The sequence below is a fragment of the Berghia stephanieae genome, chromosome 4 (genome assembly GCF_034508935.2).
Source record: "Berghia stephanieae isolate SIO BIC M18660-M18661 chromosome 4, UCSD_Bste_1.3, whole genome shotgun sequence".
Lineage (NCBI taxonomy): Eukaryota > Metazoa > Mollusca > Gastropoda > Nudibranchia > Aeolidiidae > Berghia > Berghia stephanieae.
The window spans coordinates 33,947,047-33,969,462 of NC_088363.1; the positions used below are offsets into that span (position 1 = coordinate 33,947,047).

Below are 22,416 nucleotides of genomic sequence, written 5' to 3' on the forward strand. Positions count from 1 at the left end.
AAAACCAACTCAGAACGGCACTCCAGATGTCTTATACCTCTGCCACATGCAATAAACTCTTCAAGCTGCTTACATACAATTAGACATTTAAAAACAACAACAAAAAAAACAAACTGTCATTCATGCCTGTATCCATGCCTAACAAACGACAACCGCGGAATGTATTGGCAGTTTCATCATTGTTTTAGGTTAAAACAGACCTGCTGACCCTGGGGATATGGAATCAGGGACATCCTACTGCGACTGTGCCTGAATGCTGTGGCCTACTGCATTGGCAGTCTAAGCAAACAGAAGACATATAACTTCACTAAAAAATTTGAATTCTAATATATATGTTGCTTGGAAATTATAGGCAACCGAACGACTTCCAGTAAAGCAATGAATGTACGGTTGATTACAATTTTGCAGAAAAATGTCCAACATCGAAAAAAAAAAAAAATGCATTAAAAAATCAGGTATCCACACCAACATACATAGCGTCAAACTTTTCAGATGAGCTTAAATGGGACATCCTAATGACCCCAAAACAGCAGTATTTTTGGACTATTATATAGTGACATATATGCTAGATTTAGGGCTATTTCTCTTACTTGTTTTAATTCGCTAAAAGCATTCATATACACAGTCCATTTTCTTAAACATTGCCTCTAGATTGCTAAATCGGAAAAGTCCCAATTTTATCAGGATATTTGGCCGATATGTGTTTTTGTTTTTAAAGGTTATACAGTGCTTGCAGCACATTAAGTTCATATCAGCGCCAGTAAAAAGGAAGAAAATGGGATAGTAAAAAGTTTTACAATTACAATTAAAGCACCAAAGAAAAGGTTAAACAAAGGAGAATTAGTTCAAATAGGAAACAGATGTAGATTTCGTGAGCACACTATCAGTGTACTTAGTTTGAGATCACCTTAAAGTCTCGCCAGCACAAGATCCATACACTCAAATGTTTACAATTTAAAAAAATAACAGTACATAACAGAGAGATGATTTACAAGGAAAAAAAATATCAGCTCCCAAAACTATAACTATACATTCAACTGTTTCCCTCTCAGCCAAGGACTTTGACAGGGTCAAGAAAAAACTATGTAATCTCATTCCAAAACAAAGACAGAGAGCAATTGGAAAGCAGATACAGGAGGATAGAAGACACAGAAAGTACCTCCCTGCCCACTATGGGAGGTCAGGAACCCCACCCAGAAAATTCTTTTATAAACCTAGAGCTTATAAAACATTAACATACATAATATCATCCATGGAGGCTTTAAAGTAAAAATAAAAAATCCCACAGATCAGTCAAAATTTGACGAGGGAATAAGGTGGGGTAGTGACATATTTCCTATTGGTTATCATTGTAATTCAAAAAGGGACCTTTTTGTTACAATAAAAAACCACATCGAGCAGAGGAAAAAAAAGGGGGGGTTTGAGGTTCAACATGAAATGCAGGGTAAAAAATGGTTATATGCTTAAAAAAAACAACAAAAAAACAAACAAAAAAACTTCAGCTTCTATATAGCACTTAACATACTCAGAGCGCTTTACAAGGGGTCCCTGACAAACAGCAACATGTAACATGGAGAATGAGACATTGGGGCCTGTTAGGCAATATCACAATTTTTTTTCCGACAGAGACAACGCTTTTGGCAGCCAGCTACTCATTTTACACCTGAGTACAGTGAGAGAATGCGAGTAAAGAGCCTTTTCCAAGGACTCAACTATGCACAAAGCGAGGCTAGAAACCAGGCCCTTCCGATCTGAAAGCGAGTGTCATACCACAAGACAGCATAGCCCAAAAAAAAAAACCCCAAAAAAAACACCATGTCGAAGTGTAGAGTTTTAAATTAATGTTCATACTTTGAGAAATTGGTAAACTGGCCTTGTCTTTTCAAAACAAAATTCACTAGCTCCACATTAAAATATTGCATAAAAATAAAACAAAACAAAAAAACCTGGTTAAAGATGCTGCTGATTGACAAAGTGTAGATGGAAGTCATTGCGATCTGCACAGACTTTGTGACATATGCTGCATTGCCAGGGACTCATCTCCCCGTGCAGGGATTTGTGCAGAAAATAGAGGCCTCGTTCTTCAAAGCTGATTCGACAGTGCTGACAGCGGTAAAGGCTGCCCTGAGACTCATAATACACAAGGAGCTCTTCCAGAGATGGAGGTTCACCTGGTAGGTTTGTGCTGTTGTGCTGGACACCAACATCTTCCTTCAGCTGGGGATATGAAAGAAAATAATAATGCACACAAATTATTAACGAAATGTGGTTTTAAAAGTAAAATCAAAGACGAGTGAAAAAAATAAAAAGCTTAAGAATATAAAAAAATTATTTTAGATTTTTCAGAATTGTGATATTTTCTAAATATATTTTGGTCCAATTCTTTTTTTTTTCTTTTTCAACCCTCACTGCTTCATATGAATTTTATTGTAATAGTTGTAAGGTTTAAAAGAGTATATACTTCAACCCTATCTTCTATTTCTTTTTTTTTCCCCCCAATACTTATGGACAATTTTCGTCTTTTCATTGAGTACTCTCAAATATACTGATTCGTCATATTCTCTTCATTATCAATAAAATTGATTTGACTTGACTTGACTTGACTTAGATGCCTTTCGCGTCTCGACCGAAAGATCGGGTCGCCTTGGCTGTTTCCAGTATTTCCTGTGTGAGGTGTCTCCAATATTGCCGGCCCTCTGCTAGGGTTCTCAGATTTTCAAGGTCCCCTGCCGTTATGAGACTAATGCTTTGTCCAAGTGTTGTGAGGTTTTTGTTTAGGATCACGGGGAGTGTTGTGATCGGTCTTCCTCTGAAAAGGTTCCCGTGTTTTTGGAAGTATCCCGACATGGCTTGGTTTGCTGGTATGTTTTTGTCCCTGCGTAGTATGTGACCGAAAAGTTGCCATCGTTGTTGTAAAATGTCAAGGGAGATTGGTCTTTCTTTTGTGATCTTATAGAGTGATTCATTTGAGATCTTTTTGGGGTATTTGATGTCCAGTACCCTTCTTAGCTGTGTGCGATGGAAGGCATCCAGATGTTCTTCTTCGGATTTTGTCAACGCCCAAGTGCCGCAGTTATACAGAAGTACCGGTTTTACAAGAGCATGGTACAGTTTCAGTTTGGTTTTTCTCTTTATTTTGTCACCTCTAATCCATACATTGGTGAGTTTACTGAGTGCGGCGTTTGATAGCTGTTTTCTTCTTTGTACATCCTCGGTGTCTCCAATTAGTGAGCCGACTTTCTTTGTTCTTTTCCATTCCTCTTTGTTCCTCGATATTGTTGTAAATTCGGTTTTATTGGCATTGACTTGGAGGTTATATTTCATGAGGGTATTTTGTATGATGTCTATATTTGCTGGTGTTGATCCAATAAAATCGACATCATCTGCATAGGCGATTTCTCTAGGGATTGCATTCTCAATATGAGTCGTTGGGTTTGGAATGACTTTTCGAACTTCTTTCAGAGCGTGTTCTAAGTATATTGTGAACAGAATCGGGCTCAGACTATCTCCTTGGGGGGTCCTGATGTTACTTTCAAACTGCGTCTGTTTTGTGGCCCCGTATATCCTTGGTTGTATCTTTGTGTTGCTGAGGAGAAATCGGATTATTCGGAGCTCGTCTTCGTCTACTATTTCTGTTAATATCTCCAAAAGTTTTCCTCTGTCGATCGTATCAAAGGCTGCGGACATATCGATTCCGGTTATTGTTATGGATATGTTTTCTTTGAGTGCCTTTGCTGCCAACCATTTATGTGTCCATACAACGTCCGATGTGCTTCGGTCTTGGCGAAACCCGCTTTGGCTATGTGATAGATAATTTTCTATTTTCGGTCTAATTCTGTTGAGGACAATAGTTGACAGTGTTTTTCTTATGGTATTCAGTAATGTTATTGGGCGCAGGTTGTTTACGGGTCCTTTCGTTTTTCCTGGTTTTTGTATTGTAATTAGGACACCGCTGTTTATGTCCCAGTCTTTGTGTGTTGAGAATGTTTTGTTCATTATGTTTGCAATGCTCAGATCCAGGGAGAGGGTACCGCATTTCAGCAGTTCAGCGGGAATTTCATCTTCGCCTGGGGATCTGTTATTGTTTAGGCACTTTATGCTATTTCTAACTTCAGTTGTTGTGATGCGGTTGTTTAGGTCTCTAGGGTTTCCTGAGAAGGGCGATATTTGTGAGACTTGTTTGTGAAATTTCTGCTGGAAGTGGTCAGTTACAATGTCAAGGATATCGTTGGGATTTGTTGTCTGTTTGCCAAATTTATCCTGTAGTTTTGGGTTCTCGAATGGTTTTCCGTTCAGAGATTTCGTCGCTTTGAACATAGACGATGCGTTATTTTTGGACTTTTCTATGTCTTCCACTTTTTTGTCTAATTCCTCGTTTCTGTGTTTTATTGTAAGTGATCGGATTGAATGCAGTATTTTGTTTCGTTCCGTTTTCAGGTTTATTATTTCTTCCGAGTCTTTCGTGTTTTGTATCCTGATCCTAAGTTCTTTTTGTTGCCGCGATAGATCGTTAATAGCGATGTTAGGCGTTCGATTTGGTTTGTTCTTAGTTGTAATAATAGAGCCTGCACTTTCTTCCCCCGCATATTTCATTGCCGCTTGCGTCTCTTTCCATTCATTGTTTGGATTACTGTTTTGCTTTATTTTCCATAGACTTGAGTTAAGTTCATATTGGTAATGAATGCGACATTCTCGCTCATTTACTATTTTTGCCGTGTTTATTTTGACTGCCGTTTTACCTTTCTGTCTTCGTTGTCTGTACACATTTATGTTGAAATTCGTTTTTACAAGTTTGTGATCGGATGTTAGCAGTGTACCACCGTATGATCGCGAGTTGGTTGAGTAGTGTTTATGGCGGTGTCGACATATGATATAGTCTATTTGGTTGTGTATTGTTATCATTTTGTCTTGGGTTTGGTCTTTCCTTTGTCCTACCCATGTTGTCTGGTGTCTTGATGGGTGGTTGAAAGCACTGTTTGTTATGAAAAGTTTTCTCTGTTCACAGAACTGGACTAATTTTTCTCCGTTATCGTTACGTTTTCCTTTTGAGTATGATCCTAAACATAGTGTGTCACTGTCGAGACGTTTTCCTACTTTGGCATTAAAATCTCCAGCAATTATTAATATTGATTTGTTTCCTATTTTGATTTGCATCTGATATAAAATCAGATATTGAAAAAAAGATCTTTAGAGCATTAACTTATAATATATGAATTTCAAGGCAAATCAGTACTTTCCGCCATATCTAATAGACCCAGTAACCTTACTAAACTAATCATCAACAGCAATTAGAACATATACTGGTCCCTTTGGTTTTAAGATTAGGGCTCTATCATTAAGCTATCAAACAAAAATATAATCAGTTTTGAAAAAAAACTATGTAAATGATCACGCATAATTCGAACATTGTAAACCAAACAACCAATGTAGACAATAAATATCATAAATGTGAGTAAAGAGCATTTTCAATTTATTCAACTTTCTGCTGCAGACAGCCGGACAGGAACCAGGGACTTACAGGGCAGCAGCTAGTATCATAGGGCAAGGACGCAAAGCTGCTCAACTTACCTTGGGCTTAGAAATGCTTATATTCAGTTCAGGAATTTCTCTAGAGCGTTGTACCCAAGCTTGCAGTGATGAGAAGAATTCCGTCAAATTGCTGGTTGAATCAGCAATGGACCTGACATGCTCTGGAGTGGTACCTCCATGACGTAATGCATTCATAGAGCCAAACGAATTGGTACGCCTGGCAGGTGGCATGAATCGCGGTCCCGCCCCACCGTGAAATTTGTTGGAGTCCATACCAGGGAGAGGAGACATGATTTTACTACCGGATGGCATGGGCATGGGACTGACTTGATCAGGCTCTGAGGTGTTGGAGTAAGACCGAGCCAGGGTGGTAAAAAACGGAGGCAATCGTTGACGGGGTGGGTTAGACGTGTTGGAGATGGTGGAAGTGGGTGAGCCGTGGTTGAAGTGCTGGGAGTCTCGTTGGGAAGGAGACATAGATGGGTGGTATGACGACATGTTTTCGCCAGGGAAGTGAATCCCTCCAGGGGATAGTGGCTCTTGCTTGACCTCCATCCCACTGTAAGGTCCAGTCCCTCTGGTGGCTAGCTGGGTACAGATGGTGTCAATTCGCCTCATGGCATCGTTTTCTAGATTGACAGGTCCTGATAGAGACACTTGATGGCCCGGTGATTTATCCGGTGATGTCAATGTGGGGCTGGGGAGTGTCATTACCTGCATAAACAAATTTTTAAAAAAATTCTTTTGTTAAAAAAAGGCATACAAAAAAAAAACAAAACAAAAAAGCTCGTTCAAAAAAAAAAAGAAAAGAAAATTTGATTATATTGAAAAAAATAAAATGAGGCAACTAATATACCTTGTTGTGTAATATGTCCTGCGTTGGAAGGCTGCTATTCACAGAGCTCTTAAAATTATTGCATTCTACGGTTGTTTTAAGTGTTATTTCTATATAGGACTAATTTTATTTCAAATTCAGAGGTTTTCTTATGACTTTGTGCTGCTTTTGACGAAATTTCGTGGATTTTAAACAATTAATTTTGCGATATTTTAAAGTTTTGTAAATTTATGCAAGGATTTTATCAACTCTTAAGGCCATTTTTGTTTACGTTTTTCGATTTTAAGGAAAAACACAGTGAGCTATTTTAATCTAACTACAACGGTCAATGATGAACATGAACATATTGGGAAGGAGACAATTATTGTTATAACTATCCACCCCAACACCTACGTACAATATGATGCACAATTTAATTATACACCGAATTTAGAAATAGTGAACACTTTGAGATCTTTTAAATTATTCAAGGCATACAAAAAAATAACAAAAAGAGGAAAGAAAGGTGGAAGGAAACAAAAACAAAAACAAAGAGAAGCCAAACAAAACATCAAAAACAACAATTAAACCAAACAATCAATAAAAAAACAAAAAACTGAAAGTCGGGAGATTGAAAAAGCCGGGAAAAGGGCATCCATGTTTACCTTTGAGACAAATTTCTGTTCGGGGGGAATGATGGGAATTTTAACTTATTTTATATCTTTATTTAAAAATAAAAAACCAGAATTTTTTTTCTTTCAAGTCAGTATCTCAGAGAAGAGAGTCTTTCAGTATCTTAAATGGTATATCTATTGTTTCTTGGTTTTTAGGTGTCAATGGCACTCGTTTCTAGCTTTGATCACTTTTAATTGGCCCAGAGAGACCACTGCTTCTTTATCGTGTTAAAAATTTGATAATAACATTTATAAAACCGTAATAGTTACATGTTTATTCTTTAAAAATGTTTTATTTACAATTTCTGCAGAAGTTGACACTGTCGATACTTCAAAATTGTCAGCAGATCGACTTCCAGGTCCTGTTGTAATGGCTATTATTATATTATGAGACTGACCTGAGATGGCATATCCCCATTTTCACTGTCCATGCTGGAGGAATATCTTCGTGTATCGTAGGTAAGAAGTTTGTGGCTCTCTTGCAAGTGAGTGTTTAGTGCTTCCACATTGGAGGCTGTAAATGGGCATTGGCTGAAAAATGAAAAACAATCATTGGTGAAAAATAAGAGGAAAAAAAGGAAAACTATTCTCTTTTTAAAAAATATGGATGGGGGTCAAAATTGTCTTCCAGCCCTGGTTAAAATTTTGCCACCGAACACAGAATTACTAGCATATTAAAAAATTATAAAACTATTTTCAACATATTGAGATACGAGTAACTTGCAAACCTTTTTTTAAATTAATGATAATTCTATCACCCGTTGACTCACATGACTATTTATAAAATCTGCTAGAGCATAATGATCGGTCAATTGAAATTGAGAATCATCATCTGGCTGCCCTGTTGCCAGATTCATTTGCGCTCACCTACAGACTTCATTTCCTAAAAGATTTATCTCGTTCTATGTTAATTTCCACAATACAGTAGTACAATAATTAATTAAGCGCCTTTATTTATCCATAGACATTGCACATTCTCCACAAATTTTTAAAAAAAGTATAAACTACCAAATCAGGAAACCAGTTTTGTTTGTTTTTAAGGGTTTTACGGCACTTGCAACACATTTAGGTTATATCAGCACCAGTAAAAAGGAAGAAAATGGGATAGTAAAAAGTTCTAGAATTAAAGTTAAAGCACCCAAGAAAAAGTAAGACATAGGGGAACTGGGAACAAATAGGGATCAGATGTAGATTCCAAGAGCATACCACCAATGTACATAGTATGAGATCATCTATAAGTCTCATCCGGACACAAGCACAAAATCCAACAAAGAATACACTAAAATGCTTACATTATACATTGAAAATAACAAATATAAAAATACACATCAGAGAGATGATTTACAAGGAAAAAAAATATCATCTCCCAAAACAATAACTATGCATTTGACTGTTTCCCTCCAAGCTAGGACTCCGCCCAGGGCCAGGACAAAACCAAGTAGTCTCATTCCAAGACAAAGACAGAAAGCATGTTGGAAAACAGTTATAAGGGGATAGAAGATAAAGTATATACCCCCCTGCCCACTATGCGAGGTCAGGAACCCAACCCAGTCAGGAAATCAGGCAGGAGATTTCTTTGCTAAAGGACATTTCCAACTTTATAGCAGAAGAGTCTTTTGCTTATCTTTTATTTTGCTGATTCTGATGCCCAGGCTGCTTTCACAGATTCTATTGTAAAATCCTTTCAGTTTTAGTGATTTTATGCCAGAGTACAGATACATACCAAATAGCAGGTGGTTTTCAGTGTGCTCATATTCTCCAAAAATGGTAGATTTTTGTTGACTGCAATCAACAGTGTTGTAAAAGATTTCCTCTGTATAGTTCTCCATAAAACATATCGAATATCTTTAATCTATTTTATGCCAAAAAAATTAATGACTTTCTGATATTTGCATCATTACCGCAAGTGGGAAGATGTTAGACAGAGATATGGAAGAAAGTGTCCAGAGAAGAAACACCTCTTGAAATTAATTTCTTAGAGCTGCGTATGCTCTTATCCACTAAGTCATATATGCCGGTGATGTAATCATATCATTTCCCCCATGGAGCCAGAGTTTATCCCAGTTTCTATCACGTGAAACAAACAATAGCAATTGCTTGCTACCCTTCGGATAGGATGATAGGCTATCATAATGTAATCTCTTATTCCTTATGATTTTGGAGGACACTTACACGTTTATCTTCCAATTTTGAAACAATGACAATACTGGATTGAATTTTTAAAAAGCTATATACAGAGTCTGCAATAAACTGGTCGGTATCTAGACAACAAAATACACATTTAAAAAACCATATACCTGCATGATAAAACATTGGCAGTCGGGTGGAGCTTTAAATGACGCTGGAGCTGATCATCGCGGTCAAACCGTTTGTTACAAATGTAGCAACAATACGGCTTCATGTGGAGCAATCTGTGTTGAAACAGGTTGGAACGGGCAGCAAACCTCTTGTCGCACAGATTACAGGCATAGGGCTTGATGCCAAAATGTATGTTCTGATGCTCTAACAAGATATTCTTATAACCGAATCGACGATGGCAGATATTGCATTCAAATGGCTTCTTTTTCTCATGGGTGAGCTGTATATGACGAGTTATAGCTGCTTTTGATACAACCACCTATGTCAAGAAGAGATTTAAAAACAGACAAATGAACGATTGAGCAAATCATTTCTGAACAATTTATCGAATAGCAAAATCTTAAGAAAAAATTAAAAGCTGCCTTTATGAAATGATACAATAATATTTATCATAGCGATGACCTGTGATCTAACCTCTGAAGTAGCGTCTTTGCAATACTATACATCAGAAGTTAGATCAAAAGGTCATCGATATAACATTCATATTTACAGATTAATTAATATCTTTCAATTTAGAAACAAGCACATATTACAAAAAAGACAATCATCAACAGATCATTCTTTATAAATATGAACTACATTATAACAACTGTGCACCCTATACTCAACCCTACCAACCCCCCTCCCCAAATAATAAAAATAATTTTAAGATTCCCTGCCATCAGAATAATGACAAACATCCATATAAAAGTATAAGCCTTAATGTTGTCGCTCTCATCAATTCATGACATTTTCTTTCTTTAAAACAAGGACACAAAAAATTAGAAGCATCATTTGACAATTATTTTCTTGTGAAAGTCAAGAGAAAAATAAATCCAGACTAACAGACAAGAAATCTGTAGCAACATAAAATGTATGATGTCCAGTCAATTATATAACTTATCACTATAAATTGATTTGAATAAATTAAGTGTCTTTCAATGTCTTCACAAATCCATTTTTAAAGTTAAAAATTTTTAAAATGTCAATCACTCAATATCGATTGAAAAATCCAATTTTGGAGAGAAAAAAATCTGAAATTGGTCGCCTGACAAAACAAACAGAAGGTTGGAAAATTTTCAATATTTCCCGTTGATGTAGCTAGATTAAGCAGTTTATATTAAACAAAATAATAATAATAATAATACTAATAATAATAATACTAATAATAATACTACTACTACTAATAATAATAATAATAATAATTACCATAATATTTTACTGCATCCCAAAACGGATTTTTTTTTGTAGAGACGTGTTATAATTTAATTTACACAGTAAGATAAATAGATAATTGAAATATGATGTATACTACAACAAAGAAGAATTTTCTAGAACTTGGTAGAATTTTCTAGATTACATTAGTTCTTTCAAGATTGCAGTAGAGCCTTCTAAAGCTATATCACTGATGTCACCCAGCTATTCTTTTTGCTGATGTTATAGAGCCATAGAGATGAACAATTCTGTCCAAATTTCTTTAACTGACTACAAAAACAAAACAAACAAAAAATAACAATAGTCATATCAAATGGAAGATGAATTGTCCTAAGTGTTTCATTCACCATTTTTATTGACAAAGGGGAAACCCGAAACACACATATCATCTGGCTTTATTAATCAAATAATTAAATTGAAGGTTCCATTCCATTTGATTATTGTTATTCATTCCTTACAGCTTCAAGCAACAACATTCCAGCTGACTATGAGCATCTACTATTCACAACACAAATGTGTGTTGGTTACGATTATTTTCACAAGCAAAACTAGTGAGTCTTTAATTATAAGTACTATATAGAATTACTTTAAACCGAAATTTTGGGGACCTTCTAAACCATTTCGGTTTAAAGACATTTTGGTTTAAAGCAAGTTCCCGTTTTGCGATGTTTTTCAAGTGTAGTAACTATTTAAGGAATTAGCTCATTTAATCATATCATGGGTTTCCCCTTAAATGGAGTTGTTGAATAAATGCTGTCTTCGTAACCATTTTTTAAAAAATGTTATTTTATTATTCTTTTTGTGTGTGTGTGTGTGTTTAAAAAATAGTTTTCGGGTTTTTCGTTTACCATTCAAAATTGTTGAAAAAGTTGAGTTTGGGATGCCGTGTATTTTACATATCTCCGTCTTGCTCAATTTTTTTTTCATCGACTTCACATAGTGTTTTGATTTTAAACTCCAACATGTAAGCACAGTGCTTTCTTTTGGACATCTTTTAGTAAAATGTAAAGCTAAAATAAGATCGAAAGGTCTTGTGTGATAATTGATAATGAATGATGCGCAGCTACTCAGAGGTGAAGTGAAATGGAAATGAAAATGCGTGTCAATGCTAGGCTGTCTACTACACTCCCCTCTTTTGTTGAAAAGCCATTAGGTTCAAAGGCCTAATTACATAGACCCCCCCCCCTTACACACACATTTAAACAAACTGGAAATGAAATGGCATGTCAATGGTAAGTACCCTACCCCCCCCCCCTCGTGTTGAAAATCCAGTCATTTCCAAACAACGACTTCTTATAGTAGACGATGGTTCCAAAGCATCAACAAACGAGTGAGAACATCTCGCTTGCGTGATTCTACACCCCAACTCCCCCTCTTTCCTCATTTTTTGCCTGCCAGTCACCCGTCGTCCTCCTTTTCCAGTCTGTGCGATTGTCGTGTTGGCCAAGCCCAAGTGCAGTAATTGAAGTGTTTTCCTACCCCCCACCCTCATCTTATGCTTACGGTCTTTGTTTATTATCAGGCATTATTACGTGTGGCCACCTTCCCGAATTTTTGAAGAAAAATAGAGAGAGAAAAGGGGAAGGTGCTCTCAAGTTGTTTCGGTTTAAAGAAAGTAATGCTTAGAAGTATTTCGGTTCATCGTAAGAATTAGTACAAAGATAATGAAGGAACTAGTACAATTTATTACATTCTTTGCGGTTTAAGGTATTTTTCGGTTTAGCTTCTTTCGGTTTAAAGTAATTTTACTGTATATCTGGAATTATGCACTACAAAAAAAAAAAAAAAAAAAAAAAATCTTACCTTTCCACACATGGAACAGACATATCGATCCCCTTGTCTTGTAAAAGCCATGGAGGAAAGGCTGGTTTCAGGCAATCTCTGCAGGAAAAAAAAGAGAAATGTATGACATCATATGCATCGCATTTAAAATTGAGCTTTTTTATATAGCGCATATCCACTAAACATGCTCAAAGCGCTTTACAATTTTTTATTTAGAGAGAAAAAATGATTTGATAGATAGATCGAAGTTGACATCACTCATGTCTTTGTTATTGTTTTTTGTCATCCGTGTTTATGAGTAATTCTCAATAAACTGTATTAATCAGACTATAAAAGTTTAAGGTTACACATAGTTTTGTGAGTTGGTCCGCTATACATCCGGATGGCTTCTAAGCCAAGCACATACTATCTATATGACAATATATCCAATGCACCTGAACTCCAAATGCATATTATAAACTGGAGGTGAATTCTGAAATTCTATCAGTTTATCTTTTGAAAGATAAAAAGCCGAAATTGTATGCAATGACAGTGACAGATATTCCTCTGTAGTGTTTCATTCATCCTGTTTTGTTGATACAGGGGAAACCCGAAACATCCACATTATCTGATTTCATTTATTAAATTGAAGCTTACATTCAATTTCACATTGTTATTTATTTCTTCGAGCTTCGAGCAGCAGCATTTACATTACCATGTCTATTCTAGGGCTTTGAAAAATAACTGGTTTTAGCTTTTCAAAGCAAATAATGTTGGTCAACAATATTTTCAATTACATCAACTTTGACTTTGATGAAAATAAAACAACCAAGATTACCCAAAATGGCTGCAATTCATTAAAAAAATTTGTTAGTTGTTAGTGAGAAATATAAATATATGTGTCAAAGCATGACATAATCAGTCGGAAGGTGAAAATTTTGGATTTGTATTTTGTTTTCATTTTCTGAAATAATATGATCCCCAGAGCATTTTAATCTTTATTTGAAGTAAATCAGGTGATTTTTCATGAAGTTATGGTCAGATTAATGGGAAAGGTATCCAGCAACTTTTCTCGAATTTCATTTTTTTTTTTCAACTTGACCAGATGTAAACAATATTTAGAAGCGAAATTAAGCTTTGATAGTTCCCGAATATGTACAAAAAGGTTTGACAAGAACTCATTTTGGATAAAAATTGATCTTCTAACTAACTTGGCAATATCTCAGTTCAAACCTTTTCACCATCCGACTAATTTCATTCACTGTAACATATTGTTTCACAATTATAATAATCCACCATTTTCAGGGGATACTCCTTAACTATATATATTATTCGGTCTTACACTGTTACCATGCCTTCTTAAAAGTTATGTAAAATTCTAAATGCAAATGTATTGATGAAACCCTGTCAAAGAGCACACCGAAAAACTATGTAAATGACTTGAAAATGAACGGAATCATTTCATAAACTTGACTCATTCCTGAAATATTTGGTCTCAAAGAACCTTGAAATCAAAGAATAGAATCAAATCAATACATACTGCGTATGTACCCTATGTACCCATGTGTGTGTGTGTACCCGATGTACCCATATGTGTGTGTACCCTAAACATTAACACACGTGCCAAATCATGATTACTTAATAATCAAATATGGAAGCTTATAAGAACTGATGTTAGTGAGACATGTTAAATGTCAGGGAAGAATAACTCTCAAAAAATAAACAAAAAACCTAAAACCAACAGGTTAGCTTTGAGGTTTGAAATTAGGTCTTGAAGGTAATCTTGAAGTTGACTACCAGATGCGGTAAAAATATATTTCTTACATGTACTTGAAATTGCGATGACATGGCAGGCATATTACCAGGCGTTGAGGTAGATATAGAAGAGCCCTGAGGAGGTCCAAGCTCAGCACTAGGAGAAGAAAGGGGTCCTCCAGATGACCCAGGCTCATTAGATTCTTGAGAATGACGAGTTGGGAGGTAACTCTGAGACGATGGAGGTAAATGGGAGGAAGGAAGTGGGGTACTCTCCGAATGCCTGGATGAAAATGCCAAGGCCATGCTGCTAGGTGGCGGTGCTGTTTCTGTATGCCTAGTGTACCCCATGCAGGAAGGTGGTGATAACCCAATGTCTGGATGTCTGGACCCCGGGTGACGGGGAAAGGGAAGTGGGGAGGGGGAGGGCAATGGCCCAGAATCTGGCCTGTACCCTGTAACATATAATTTTTGTCAGATTAATCAAATTTGACACAATAAAAATGAGTGAAAAAGCTGGAATTTTTTCATTTTATAATGGCAAACCTTAAGTCATTGTACAAACAATTAATAATCTATTCATCTTGAACTAAAAAGGAATGGAAATAGGGTGCAAGAATAAAAACTGGAAAAAAAAGTATGCTGTTGTTTCAATATGAAGCAGAAATTAGAAACATTCAAAAATTTACAAGCAACAAGAACAAGACCTCAAGTAAGTACTTGCTAAGTTTAATTTAAAATGCTCCATTTCTAAGAAACTATGCAGGTTATACCAAAGTTGTATAAAAATCAAGTCTCCAAACTTGCGTCTTGTTTTTAGTAGTAGGATGTGACTAGTGTGGACAGTTGCCCGTGTTGTTGAAAAACAAACGATTGATCGGGATAGTCTTGAATATTTTTTTCATCTTACAATGTTACATAATTTTCAAAACAAAACAATCACATTTGAACTTTTCAATAGTTGAATCCAATGGACTACAGCATTTTGGCAACGATGTCCAACATGGTGTATAAGAAGAGTCATAAAACATTTTACGCAGAAGCAGAGTTTAAAAATGTCAATTCAATATATAGGGAATTGAATTACTACTAAAGATATTAGAAAATCAATTTGATCATGGAAAAAAAGGCTACAGAAAGTCATAAAGCAAACAAGGGCATTGAAAGATGATATATCAAAATTTGAATATTATGTCCCAAATCCTTGAAATGGCAAATATGCCATGCATTTATTAAAACAAACATGGAGTTAAGATTTTTCAACATATTTTCCTGAAAATTGTGTACAAACATTTCAATAAATGGATTTGATTATGGTAAACATTTGAGATTTGCATTGATCATTTATACTGGTGGCTACAAACCTTACAGTCGCAGAATTTTAATAAGGAAAATAATTTATAAATTTTGTTCTATGTCTGTTTTAACTTTGAATCTTCTTCTTTAAAATTACTCCATACCTATAATTTTTAAAGATCAATTTATGAAATCGCTTACTACATCGTTACAATTACCTGTTTAATCTATCTGTGTCATGTAATTAATACTATGTAATTGTTCTCAGTCAATTTGCATTATTATTATACTGCATGTTACTCCTGGCCTTTTACTAAATTTATTTTCTTATATGTCAACATCAATATACACTTTTCTAGACATCTATATCTTTACAATTATTATATAATCTATATGTCCCTTGAAATTTATACTACTAGTAAAAAGCCTGCGATTTCGCGGGGAAAGAACTATTTTCATTCGATATTGCCTGAATCATTTTCTTGATTAGCATGATTACGATTAGATGCACACTTTAATCGATGTGCTTGTCGCTGCCATGCTTTATTCGGCATGATTTTAGTTTATCAGTCGGTAGATATCAATATCAATAAGTCACAAGTCTTTACCACGCTTGACTTGGGAGGCCTTCTGAAAGCTCCTACAAAGGGAAACAACTTAAATAATATTCCCTAACTAACCCCAAGAAAAAGTAAAACCTAGAGTACCGTTAACTAACCCTAATAGGAAAATAAACACCCTAGCATTATGACTAACCCTAATAGAAAAAAAACCCCTCAGACTGCTTTGCACTACCTTTCAATACTTCACAAATTAAAATGGCAGCTGAGAATCAAAACAATGGTCAAATTAGGAAATTTTAAACTTTCACAAATCTATCAAGGTTTGTTCTAGAGTTTTAAAAATGTTTCTATATGATAACAAATTGAATAAATAAACGCCTGACAAAAGATCTACGGTGAAAATACAAATTGAAAGAATACTGGGGATGTAGGAGCTTTTGCAATGTCTCCTCCCTAGCACCTTTACTAAGACTTATGACTAACCCTAATAGAAAAAAAAATCCTCACAAATCTATATGGTGACAACTTGAATAAATGAACGCCTGACAAAAGATCAAGGGTGAAAATACAAATTGAAAGAATACTGGGGATGTAGGAGCTTTCGGAATATATCCCCTTTACCTAACTTATCTGAGGTCAAATGAAAATCTGAAGCAGACACGAAAAACATCAAGTTTGTTCGGGCTAGAAGCTAGACAGATACAATTGACAGTTTGCCGACAACGTTTAACTAAATATTTCCCAGGGCAATAATTATCACATCGATGGCATAAAAACGACCGTGATATCAGCAGTAATATTAGTAGACGTTGTTAATCTGTGAAACTTGTTTAAAATTTGTGTAAATCTGAATACCTTCATGTGATCAAGTGAATAATATCACTATGAATGCCACGATTTGCTGAAAAATGCCAACACACACAAATGTATACACCACACGCAAAACACACACACATACATACACGCAATTAGAATATACTACTACATAACAACACTGATCACCGCTAAATCAACAACACAACGGAAGTAATAATAATACTTGATGTCATAAATAGATGACGCAAACTGATAACTTTTTACAGTGTCAAAATTAGTTGATTTTGAGAGTCTTAGTGTCGTCGGTACATATTTTATGATATCTGTTTGACTCAATGAACTTTCAAACTGACTTTAAATTATAAAAGGAAATCAAGTTATCTGCTGATCTATCTGTAAAAAATACATTTCCATAGAGTTGTGCGCCGTATCATTTTTTTTATTGACTCAAATAAGCACAATGTTCTCCACAATGCTATATTTTTTAAAGAAAGGAAGTAATTATTCTTACAGCTTTCAATATTATTTATTTATTTATATTTATGTATGCATCAGTGCCAGCATTTTATAGATATCTGTACAATAAATTCCTTTTTGGATGAATAAAGTACATTATTATTATTATTATTATTATTAATTAATATTATTGTTATTATTAATTATCATTATCATTAAACGTTTCCAATTATTTTTTCATGCCCAATATATATGCATTATGAAAAAGGACAAATAAGTAAAGCATTCATCTAACTAGTAAAAGGACCCATATTATAGGCCCAAGGTGCAAGAGTTATTTTCTTCTATCCCCTTAGTTCATCCAGCAGTGATTGGCCTTTAGATCGAGATTAATCCTTTGTCATAGAATTGAATCCTATTTAAAGGATTGCAAACAATTGTTATCCTTGGGGTTCTTTTTTCAACACTACAAAAACTAGGAATAAATTCAACTCCATGGGCCTTATGGCTATGAAGGATTAACAAGAAAATGAATTACGGATATATATAAAATATTTAGCATAATTATACACGTGTGCACTGTCATACCTCCTAAACCAGAGCTATGTGCATTTGGACCAATAAGAGGGAGATTGTGATTCAGTGAGGATTCTGATGACGACGATGTGTTTATCGTTGCCGTCTGGGGCAACATTCCAATCAGGTCATTGATATTGCTGGATGTGCTTCCCCCGGCGGTCAGCTGCTGATGTAGCTGTTGTTGTTGAAGTTGTAAGGACTGGTGAAGCTGCTGGAGGTGTTGCTCATGGAGAAGTCCTGGGCTATGGATGGAAGCACCTGGAGGTGGTGGTGGGGGTGGGGGCGGGGGTGGAGGTTGTGGTGGCCCTGGCCCGGGCAGGCCATGGTCTGAAGCTGGATACTGATCCATGCACAGAGGTCTGATATTGTTCCCCTCTTACAAGTTCATAGAGTAGAACATCTAATTGGGAGATCCTGTGGATAAATCATATTTCATGACTGATAAAAATATGATCTCCTCTCCATCCATGCATCAAAATCAAACATTCAACAAAAACAGATTTAGAAGAACATTCCAATGTTCAGTTCACTGATGAATCTATCCTATCTGTAAATGTAAATCTAGTCTAAATACATTAAATTCATAATATAATATATCAATTATTTAATTAGTCTTCAACTTGACTGCACTGATAGTGACAGCTGGCACTGAATATTTTGTTTTTTTTTGGGTAATCATTATGTGCCTTGTGCATAAACACACTGGTAGGTACACATTCAGAAGTAATGATAAAAGGGATAACATGTAAATTGTAAACACAGCAGTGGACTTATTGTAACACAAATGTCCATGAGCAGACAGTCCCATTCGAACGCGACTGATACTATAATATTACTATATAATCTAAAAAATTAATGTCACTACGGACATAATGTACCATAAAACAAAAAAAGAAGAAGATGATTTATCTCCGGAGTCAAGTCTGTCTTGTCTTGTCATTAAAAGTCCCAACTCCAAGGAGTCAAAGATTTAAAAAAAAAAAAATACAAACTAGAGCTTTTATATTGTGCAATATCCACTAAATGTGCTCAAAGCGCTTTACAAAGGGTCCCTGACCAAAAGCAACACATAACATGTAGATTACGATACATGACTGTTAGGCGATATTACAGTTTTTTCCGACAGAGACAACAATGAACAATGTTGACGGTCAGGTACTCATTTTACACCTGAATATGGTGAGATAATGTGAGTAAAGAGTCTTTTCCACTGACTCAACTAGGCACAGCCCAGAGCAGGACTCGAACCCAGAACCTTTCAATCAGAAGGTGAGTGTTATACCACTAGACCACATAGTATGAGTGCAGTTTTCTTTCATTTGGAATAAGTCATATATCAAATGGAATCGTATATTTCAATTTTATTTTTAATTAGAAGACTTTCTTTCAATGTTGGATGGATTTATTAAGAAAATGTCATCTTTGTGAGGCACCTTTATATAATTAGGGTTTGGCATCGACTGGGTGATCCGAAATATCTGAAGTTAGTCTGCTGGACTGATCGCTGCTGATTGATATAATGCAAGTTAGTCATTAATTATGAGAATAATCACAACTGATTATTAAGGAAATAACAGTCTGATATTCTCTTTCTAATGTTAAAATTAATAATTCATTTTTACAAAGATAAATGGGCCATTAAAAACCATTCAATATGAAACCTAGGATGAACAGTTCCAAAGTTAAGATTTTACTATTCAAATTTTACCAATCATTGCAAAAAGCTCAAAATCTGTAACTGGAAATTTTACGACTGAACAACCTCAGAAAAGCTGAACACTGGTTAAAGTGGAAAATGGGTCATTAGCATGGGAAAAGGATGATTGGTCATTGGCGGCCGATGTAAAATATCCTGCAGGAGGACTTCCGTAGTTTCTTAGCACTTTTATTATAATTACTTAACCGTTTAGTCATGGACTTTCAATTAGTTGCAATGTCCAATAAATATTGCTAGTGCTATTTATTTAAGATAAGTTTCATTTTCATATGTGGTGTGATTTTTCTAATTTCAGAAACCATTTTTTGAGTTGACTGTCGCTGGCCGATGCCATTATTGCTTACTATGTTTCCCACCAGTTTAGATATTGCAAGTGATGGCTAACATTATGTTTCATCAGGTTATAGTATAGTATATTTAGTTAGGGGTGAAGGGGGTCCCCAGATAATTAAAGAATAAAATCCCCTCTTTTAGGCATACTGTGAAACTACAGAAGTCGTTCCTGACCTACACAGATAAATTAATTTTAACTAGATCTAGATGAGTTTTCTTTTATTTGCAATTTTGGGAAAAAAATACAATGATTCTAAAATGAGGTAATTTTTTTTTTATCAAACCATAACGCTATATGTACACAGTGATGTCAATCACCGCACCAAAGCAAAAGAAGTTTGACTTTGATCTCAATTAGATTTTGGTCTCCCTAGTCATATTGGTCGATTTTGGCTAGGGAGACCAAGATTTTGGCCTCCCGACGTAAAACTGTATTTTCGTTTATAGAACTGTTTTTTTTTTTTAATGTTGAAGAGGCGAGTTTTTTCTTCTATTTATTAATTGCTTGCCTGTTTTTGTTGTTGCTGTTTTTGCTTTTATTATTTAAGGTGGGGGGGGGGGGGTGGTTCTTTATAATCACACCAAAAAATGTCAGAAAAGAGATTGCAAGTTATCGGCCCGTCACCCACACAAAATTTAATTATTATCTTTTTAAACAATATTTTTAGATTTTTGCTAGGTTAACGGTGTATTCATTTATAGAACTGTTCCTTCATGTTGTGGATTGGTTGTTTTTTATTTATTTATTTTTTAAATTTTATTTATTTCTTTTTTATATATTTGTTTGTTTTTAGGCCTTGTAGCTAACATTATCATACCCCCCCCTCCCCACCCCATACGAAAAATATTTTTGTACTCTTCTTTTTTAAATTCAATTATGGCAAGATAGACTATGATTTTGGCCTCCCGAGTAAAGCCGTGTTTTCATTTATGGAATTATCGACGGCTTTTTCTGTTTTGATCTCGTATCAGTCTCCCTTGCACCCAACATCTCGGTTGTTTATGGATCACCCCCCCCCCCCCCCCACAAACAACCAAGGTGTTTGCGCAAGGGAGACCATGATACAAGATCAAAGAGAAAAAGCTGCCGCATTTGGATGGTGTTTTTAAAACTATCCTATTTTCTTCCTTTTTACTTTTTACCAACACTGATGCGACCTAAATGTGTTGCAAGCTCCATAATACTCTTTACAAACAAAAGCTTTGTATTCGTCGTTGTACTGCATTGTACTCAACAGTAAGTACCCCCCCCCCCCTCCAGAAAAGTAACCGGATTTTTGAAACTACATAGAAAAAAATTGAAGAACAAAAAAAAAAATAATTCAAATACTTTTGTGTTGGGCGGCTGATAACTCTCTCTCTCACTCTCTAAAAAGAACAACAAACAAACTAAAACAAAACTAACAAAAAAAACAACGAAAACTGCCCTCCTCAACATCATAACAGTACAAGAAACAGTTCCATGGTTTTGAGTCTGAAGACCAAAATCATGTTTTCCTAGCAAAAATCTAATTAATCAGAATCAGTTCAGAACGTTCTGACTTGGACTTGACCGTGAAAAATAATGCAAATAGAGAGTAGAAGGTGATCAAAACTTTAAGATTCACTTTTCCGATGGTTACTCTGCACCTGTCTATACCTTGAGGTTGGAATCACTCTACCTAAAAATAATGCCGGTGAGAGTGAGAATGTGAGTGGAGGTTCCATTGGCATTGGTGGGTCCATTGATTTCACTTTCTTCACTTCACCACACATTTGGAATGATTTTGCAGTGTCAAGCACTCAACTCACTGAGCCACCAGAAATAATATATTTTGTGAAAAGTGTGAATGTTTTAGATTCTTTTCGCTTTAATACTGATCTTTGTTGAGCCTCACAACTCACACTCACAACAATTGAGTCAGTGACAGTGTGTAAGTGTCAGTGAGTCAGTGAGTGATAGATAGTCGGCGTAGCCGAGTTGCTCTACCTTGATCGTTGACATTTTGTAACCCTAAAAGATTGCCTCACTGATTTATAAAGAGACAAAAGAAGTATGTAACGAAATTGGGCAATTACCATTAACGCATTTTGAGTATTTGAAGATTTCAAAATGCGCAAAGCTGTGTGTTTATATTTATATTTCTATAGTGCAGAAATATAATCATTTTGTGGATTGTCCACCATATTGAATGAGGTAAATTAAAAACAAAAATTCAACTTGGTCTCCAGTATCTATCCTACGGCAAACGAAACTTTTATTGAAAAGAATTGGGCTTGCAACTCGTCGCTAGCAATAATATTTAAATCATAATCATTCACAATCAAAATTATTAAAATGCCACTGATTGCAACTCTAGACAATGTTGGGGAAAAATAGAAACAAAATCTTAGATACATGTCTGAGTCTGACGGGAGTGGCTTAGCTTAACTCAAAACTTTTATGACAATGTATAGGGCTTAACGCTCGATGGCTTAACGCTTTTTCAATTTATACTTGAATTTTTTTCAGAGGATATCAGGTAGTAAATTCAATTTTGTAATTTATTAGATTTTTGTCTTACTGCAAAAATAGTTCAAGCAAAAAACTGA

At 35.4% G+C, this 22,416-nt stretch overlaps 1 protein-coding gene across 1 annotated transcript; it reads right to left on the reverse strand.

Moving 5' to 3' along the window:
• Window positions 1–1,611: 1,611 nt before the first annotated feature.
• Window positions 1,612–22,034, reverse strand: LOC144970461 (uncharacterized). The gene is made up of 8 exons (XM_078910128.1): window positions 21,904–22,034; window positions 17,805–18,209; window positions 14,155–14,540; window positions 12,373–12,450; window positions 9,315–9,634; window positions 7,416–7,548; window positions 5,569–6,243; window positions 1,612–2,217 (listed from the first exon to the last, which is right to left on the reverse strand). Exons 2-8 carry the CDS (start codon window positions 18,142–18,144, stop codon window positions 1,951–1,953), a joined length of 2,199 nt encoding a protein of 732 aa, XP_078766254.1. The 5' UTR covers window positions 18,145–18,209; window positions 21,904–22,034; the 3' UTR covers window positions 1,612–1,950.
• Between the last annotated feature and the right edge of the window lie 382 nt (window positions 22,035–22,416).

What these genes read in the sequence shown, in the direction of transcription:
- LOC144970461 (XM_078910128.1), bottom strand. Translation starts at nt 18,144, where the DNA reads ATGGATCAGTATCCAGCTTCAGACCATGGCCTGCCCGGGCCAGGGCCA. An exon ending in CATCGCAATTTCAAGTACAT is followed by an intron (nt 12,451 to 14,154) that starts GTAAGAAATATA and finishes TTTTTCCTGCAG; the next exon opens with AGATTGCCTGAAACCAGCCT. An exon ending in ATGGGGATATGCCATCTCAG is followed by an intron (nt 6,244 to 7,415) that starts GTCAGTCTCATA and finishes TTGTTTATGCAG; the next exon opens with GTAATGACACTCCCCAGCCC.